Source organism: Gavialis gangeticus, unplaced genomic scaffold (assembly GCF_001723915.1).
Source record: "Gavialis gangeticus isolate Ggan-Ray unplaced genomic scaffold, GavGan_comp1, whole genome shotgun sequence".
Lineage (NCBI taxonomy): Eukaryota > Metazoa > Chordata > Crocodylia > Gavialidae > Gavialis > Gavialis gangeticus.
In genome coordinates this window covers 5,829,921-5,836,887 of record NW_017729029.1, presented here as the reverse complement: position 1 = coordinate 5,836,887, position 6,967 = coordinate 5,829,921, and the positions used below count along the sequence as shown (strand labels likewise).

At 51.7% G+C, this 6,967-nt stretch overlaps 1 protein-coding gene across 2 annotated transcripts in view; it reads left to right on the top strand.

Annotated features, from left to right (window-relative positions):
• The first annotated feature begins 371 nt into the window (after positions 1-371).
• SASH3 (SAM and SH3 domain containing 3) overlaps positions 372-6,967 on the top strand; it is a 26,805-nt gene continuing 20,209 nt past the window's right edge. Inside the window, exon 1 of one of the 2 annotated variants that reach the window (XM_019521155.1) lies at positions 372-736. In XM_019521155.1, the coding sequence (XP_019376700.1) occupies positions 680-736 (57 nt within the window). In that variant the 5' untranslated portion in view covers positions 372-679. The remainder of the gene's footprint in view (positions 737-6,967) is intronic. The other variant, XM_019521154.1, reaches the window with a different exon arrangement.

Below are 6,967 nucleotides of genomic sequence, written 5' to 3'. Positions count from 1 at the left end.
CTGCTACCCCTGCATCTAGTGATCTGGTGATCTGATCGTAAAAGGCCACCAGGTTGGTCTGACAGGACCTGCCACTGATGAACCCATGTTGGTTGCCCCGAAGCATGCAGTCCCCTGCTGGCCCCTCGTGGATGTGTGCCTGCCAAAATAATTTTCTCAAACAGCTTGCCTAGGATCGAGGTAAGAGTAACTGACCTATAGTTTCCCAGGTCCTCCTCCTTCCCCGTTTTGACGATGGGAACCACGTTGGCCCTCTTCCAGTCCTCCGGCACCACACCAGAGCACCACGAGTGCTTGTAAAGCCATGCCGGGGTCCTGCAATGACCTCGGCCAATTCCTTTAGTGCCTGCTCAGAAGGAGCCCCTTGCCCACATAGAGTGGGCCCTCCCTTTGCCAAGGCATGAAGGCAAGGCTCTGTTTGGCAGGCTGGCTCTAGGGACTCTAGGCACAACAAGATCCTCAAGCTGCTACTTCCTTCCTCCTTCACAAGTGCTATGGGGGGGGCAGCTGCTCTAGAGCAGCGATTGCTGTAAGAGTGGCTCATGTGACACAGCGGCTTCCTGCATGTTTCCTGGTGTCTGTGCCGGCAGCATTTCAGTAAGTGACACACTGGGATCTGCACTTGGTAGCTCAGCCCTCATCCATCATCCTACGGCCTAGCCCTTCTGGAAGGAACACTATGCTGCGCCGCAAGCCGTCCAATGCAAGTGAGAAGGAGCCCATGCAGAAGAAGAAGGTGAGTGTAAGAGACTGCCAATTGTTTGACTCATTGACAGTACTGCTATGGGCCCAAAACTAGTTCCATGATCTCTGTGTCCCCTGGGCACCCACTCTGACTGGTTCCCAGTTGCCAGCAATTGGTCTAGGATGCTTTAAGAACCACACATCCTGCCTCTGTGCAGGGGTAGCACTAGCTGGCCCCTGTGCACCCTTCTAGCCTTCTGAGCACATGATTCTGTTATTTCTACTCCAAGTGTGGCAGAGCTGACCAGCCAGGCAAGTTCCGCAGAAGGATGTTTCCTAATGACTGTGGTGAGGGAGGGAGGTTGATATGTCTGCAAGTGGATGCCAGGCCATTTCAGTGAATTACAGGGCCACAGGAATGAGACAGCCAAGTCCTCTGCCCTTTCTACAAATTCCAGTGCCCGAATACTGTGCATGCATCTCTGAGGCTTGGACTGGGCTAGAACTGAAAATCCCATGCTTTGGGGCCTCCATTATCTCTCTTGGGATGCAGATCTATTTCACTGCCAGCATGGCTGTCCTGATGGCCACCTACATTTCAGGTCCTCATGTGACCCCACACTTCCTGCAGCCCCCTAACTTTCCCCCTCCAAGAGTTACAGCCTTGCCTTGCACACAGTCAGTGGGCTGCCCTTTCTCTTCTTGCCTTGTCTCCCTATTTCCCAGCTGCACCTACTCCCCGGTGTTGCTCTTCTCTGAGCTTTCTCTCACTTGCTGAGATCTGTATAGGGACAAATTGCTCAAGATTGACAACAGTGAACTGTGCCAAGCTTGCTCCAGGGGCAATGGCTCTGAGCCTAGGATTCCACCAGGATGGAAATACAAAGTATATCTCCTGCTATTAGCAAGCTGGGCCATAGGGCTTGTCTTTGCCTGTTGGCTGAAGGAGACTGAATTGTGTATCCCTCTGTCCTGGGAATGGAACTGTAGCACCGTAGATCCCAGAACAAGCCTACTGGTGTAGATCTGGACTAAAGCCCACTGAAGTGCATGGAAGTTCTTTATGTTGGTGACAGGGAGGGCAGAACCTGCTCCTAGGAGGGTGACTGGTAGCACAGGGAACTTGCCAAGCAATCCCTGCCCTGCTAGGGGGCTGGGACACTGGCTGCCATGCAGTGGAGCACAGGGGTGTGACTCCCCTGCTCATTCTTACTGCCTGTCATTTCCTGCCTGGGGATTTGCTGCAGGGCTGCTGTGTGCCTGCTGAGAGTCATCTGGCCTGAAACCCTGAAGCCTTTTGCTCACAGACTGCAGAAATTTGCTGAAGTTTGCAGCTACTGGATCAAAGCCCGTCAAGGTGTTTGTGGTTCAGGCAGTTCTCGGTTGCTGTCAGTCACGTGCTGCTAACCACTTCCTCTTGCAGCTTAGTCCTTGCTTGACACCAACAACGCCAAGTACCTCAGGCAGGAGGAGCCTACAACAGACAGCAGACCTGGCTCTGGCCAACACTGGGCCACCCCAGACTCCCACCCTTGAAGATCAAGTAGCCTGGCCCCGCTGCTTATTGGTCACAACAATATTCTGGAGAGCAGTGTCAATGACGAGCCCCACCTGCAAGGCTGATGCAGCTCCAGGGAGCGGCTTTGCAAAGTCAGACCTTTCATGTTGGCTCTGGGGCCCTCTGCAGTAGCTACGTGTCAGCAAATACACACTGCAAGGGCCTGGCTCCATGAGGGAATGGCACAGCCAACAGTACATAGCACTAGAGAGATGCAAGAGGTGGGGTTACTCCAGACTGACTTCCCCAGGCCCTCCTGCCCTCACTCACCTCTTCAGGAGCACAGACAGGCTAGTGCTGCCCTGAAGCAATGTTTAGCAGCTGTCTGACCCTGAGCGTGGCAAGCCTGCTCTGTGCTGCTGCCTCTCCTGCCAGGGATCTGTTCCTAAAGACACTCTTGCTCCCACAAAGCCATTTTCAACCTCAGACAAGAGTTAGTTCTAGGTGCCCTTATCCCTGCCACACTTTGCTATGCTTACACTTGCATGCCCAAAGAACTCCCTTGTTCCTGGCAAGTAACTAGAAAGCAGAGAATACAACCATGGGCACGGAGAACAGGAGAATTTGCACTGAGACCTTGGCATCAGGGTGAAATTCTGGGGTGTGGTAGCAGCCTAGAGTGATGGGGCATTAGACAGTGGGTCTGGGACCTACTCATAGCACCCTGGGATTTCAGTCCCTAGCTGAGTCACTGGTTTCCACTACAAAAAGCATTTCTCCCTATGATTCCATAGGGGGAATTCACCCCAGAGACGAAAAGCCAGGCTCCAGGCTGCTGGGCCTCTGGGATGTCAGCACACTGCTCTGAATGCTAGGATCTGCCTGTCTGGCATGGCCTTCCCTAGGCCATACCCCAAGCTGCAGCCTCTCCAACCCACCTCATTTCTAGCAGTTTGGCCACTGATGTGCCTCAGACTTAGATTTCAGATTCTCTTTACTCTGCCTCCTTTTCCCCAGGTCCCTGGCTCCAGTTTCTTAACACACTCCCCCTTCTTGACTGCTTGACAAATGGCCCTTTCTTGGCCTTGCATTTCCCCCCTGGGAGAGGTCCTATGACTAGCCCCTACGTGGTAGCTAAGGGACTGTAAAGGGAGCATGGCTTCAACCCTACTGGAAATAATGGTGTGTATATTTCCTGGGGGAAGCCAAGACCTTGCTTAAAGTCAGTCCATAGTTGTACCACATAAAACTACCTGCCCCAAACTACCTCCCTGTTCTTCAGAATCTCAGCTTTTGTCTTTGAGAAAGAAGATCTTTACCTAGTACAGCTGTAATGCAAAACTTGACCGTGAGTGCAATGAATGCCTAAGTCTACAGAGTCTGCTATGGAGATCTATAGTCCTCTGAGAGAGAGACCATTGTGGTACAGAGGGCTAGAAAAAAACATTGCTTGCTGTTGACTTGGATCAAGGAGAACACCACACTAGGGTGGCCATCAGAGAGGACATTCTGGTTTTCTGCTGCTCTGTCCCCTGTTCTCCATTGATACAAAACCTGACGCCTTTATGTCCTCTATTTTTCTCTTCAAGAGAAAAATAGAGGACATAAAGGTGTCAGATTTCGTATCAAGAGGACAGAGGACAACCAGACTGTCCTCTATAATGGCCACCCTAGGCCCACCCAAGGGTCCTAGAGGGGTATGAAGAGCTTGCATGTTATGCTTGGGTACCTGTCAAGAGCACTTCTCACTTTGATATCTCAACGGGGTGTAGCTGATTGTATGAATTCCTGCGAGCACTCCCCTCCCTCCAGATTGACCCCAAGAGGAGCCTCACATGCCTTACCAAAGACCGTAAGGAATGGCAGCCATCCTGCCTGAGAGAAGCTTTGGCTTCAGTCCTCCTGGTAGTAAGAAGAGAAGACAGCCAGGTTGGATAAGGGTAAAATGCCACAAGTTTGCAGATGAAACCAGGTTAAAATGAAAAACCAAACCCCCTCCCATCCCTGACTGTCACGACATTTGGAATAGAAGCATCAGAGCTGACGACTTAGGGGAAGAAGAAGAAGAAAGCCGGTAGCCAGTGACTAGCAAAATGGGGGCATCCTAGTTCTTTGGAGGGGAAGTGTTGAGCAGGATGGTGGCAGGCTCAGGGCATTATGGTGGCTTGGTAACTAGCTATTTTAGCTTAATGAATCAGCCAACTTTGGGCGTGCAGCTATTTGCCGATGTGATGGGATTGTCAGGGAGTCCATGTCCCATCAATCTCAGAGGGGAAATCAGAGTAAACCACTCCCTGCAGCATGGAAACAGTCCTGCTTATGGAGGGCAGGCATGATTGGGCAGATCAGCAAGCACCATTGCAGCTCGCCTCTCAGGGCATGCACTCCCTTTTCACTGCCACACCCTCCTCTCTCACTTCCCTTCCTTTCTATGCCTTCTTTGCTGCCGAGTGTGCCTTGCCTTCCAGTTTCTCATGGTAACTAGTCAGTTACTTTTCATTTCCCCCAGCCACTCCCCTGGCAGCCCTCTCCTCCCCCATCCTCTTCATACCCAGTGAGGGCCCCTTTGTCTCTGTAAAAACTTTTTTCTGGTCTGTCTTCCTAAAACATGTCATTTCCATGAAAAAAAATCACTCTCTGCAAGGAAGACTCACTCTCACAATGTGTCCCTCTCATGCTCACCCACAAACATATCAATGAGCCCCAGCCCATCCATGGCTTCTCCCGCTTACCAATAGGTGTCATCTTGTGCTGGCCTTGTGCATGCGCTGCCCCGGGGGCAGAACTCTGTGGCATTCACATTCATTATGGGATTCACCTCAGGAGAGCCCTGGGTTCTGGGTCCTGCTACCACTTGGCATTACACAGTCATTAGATAAAATGGATAACTAGCATGGGGTGCAGGGACCTGAATGCAGGGCACCCTGCAAAAGCAGAGATTAGTTCGCTGGGCCATTCCCTGTTTGCCTTTTGGTTTCTATTATTCTGTGGTAGCCAATGACCCAGCTGGGAAACAGGAAAGTGGGGTTAAGGACCTCTTAGAGTAAGAGAAGCAAAAAGGCCAGCTTGGCGCTTGGTACATGTATGGGCTGAATTATATGATGTGGCTGCTTGGGATACCAGGGGCTGAATTCAGTGAACCAGGAGATGCCTTCTAGTCCTGTGGACTGTGACATACTCCCTCCCCCACTGGAAAGTTATATTCTGTAGACATGAAGAGGCTTCTAATAGGCTGCAGAGTGAGCCCCAAATCCAGGCACCAGAATGTCCCCCCCCTCCCCCCCAGCTAGGCCTGGCCAGCAGCAGTGTCAGGCACCAAAGTTTGTGTAGCACTCACCTCCTGCTCACTGCTAGCTGCCCCACCAGCAGATTGGGACAGGGGGCTGGGACCTGGCCCTCCACCACAGCTCTTTTCAAGTCCCCTGTCCTGATCAGGGAGCTGGGAGCTCCCTGCTGCCTTCCCACACCCCTCAGGCAGAGAGCAAAGTTGCAGCCCTGGCACCAGCATGGAGCTATAAGTCAGTGGAGTAAGGCCCTGCATATTATGCAAACGTAGCTGTTTGCATCATCCAGGGCCCCTGTGATTCTTTTGTATTATTTTTGCTGTGCAAAAAATAAAAAAACATTGGAAATACTCTTTAACTATAATCCGGGCTGCTCTGAGAATCTCCCAGCTCCTGGACCCAGGGTTTCCAATAAGTGTCAAATCTTGCAAGACTTACCTGCAAACTGAAGGAGGTGGTAGCTCTGACACTAGGCTTCTGACAAGGTGAAAGCAAAGCACTGCAGTTTTGCCTCCTTTTGTTTTGAATAAGAGAGAGGGAGCTGAGTCCTGGGTATGAGTCAGTGTATCAGTCAGGGTATCAGAGAAGAAAGATAACATTAGTGCAGCTCTGCAGGTATACAGGCCTTTGACACAACTGTCGAGGGCTGTATGTGGGGTTCTGCTTCCCTCCCCTCCCCTCCAGAATGGTCACTGCCCTGGGGAGGGGGCAGCTTAAAGGCCAGGGCTTGCCGAGCACAGTGACTGCAGATGAGATGGCCGCGGCTGAGTTGGAGGGACAGGCCTCAGAAGCTGGGCTGCTTTTGCTGGATTCTGGGGTGTGCCTTGGTCTCTCTCTGCTTTGTCTGGTATCACCAGACACCAGTGAACTTGCCCCAGTTTTAACCCAGTGCATGTGTACCAGGCTATATGAACCAGCAAGGATTGTGCATGCATGGCCCAGAAGACTGGTCCTAACAACAAGAGACATTATATCAGCCTGAGCAAGGCTGTAGGTGTGGAAGGGGCTGGTCACAGGGGAAGGCGATGGGGATGGTGTCCCAGAAGCAGGGTTCTGCAACCTATTCTGGAATTGACTCACAGTAGTTGCATCTATACATGCACTTTACTTTGCAGTAAACTAATTTACAGTGCAGTAAAGCATCACTGTCTATGCGTGCATGGTAATTAGGCTGGGGTTGAGTAATTTACTGCACTGTAGGATATTCCCATCAGACACAAGTAATATCTGATGCCACAGAAAATTATTGCACTTAAATGCACATATGTGACAGGGCTGGCTGGGGCACAAGGATGCTTCAGTGTGGGACTAGCCAGTAGGCAACCCCTGACACTGAAGCACCTTTGTTACCCCAGCCAGCCTCTCCACAGCATATGGAGCCCTGGGAGCAGCCCTGGGCTGGCAGGTAACCAGGGCTGTTCCAGTGAGGCTGCATGTGCTGTGGCAGAAGTGTTGGGGGGATGTGGGCACACTAGAAGGGAGGAATAGGCTGCAGTCAGAC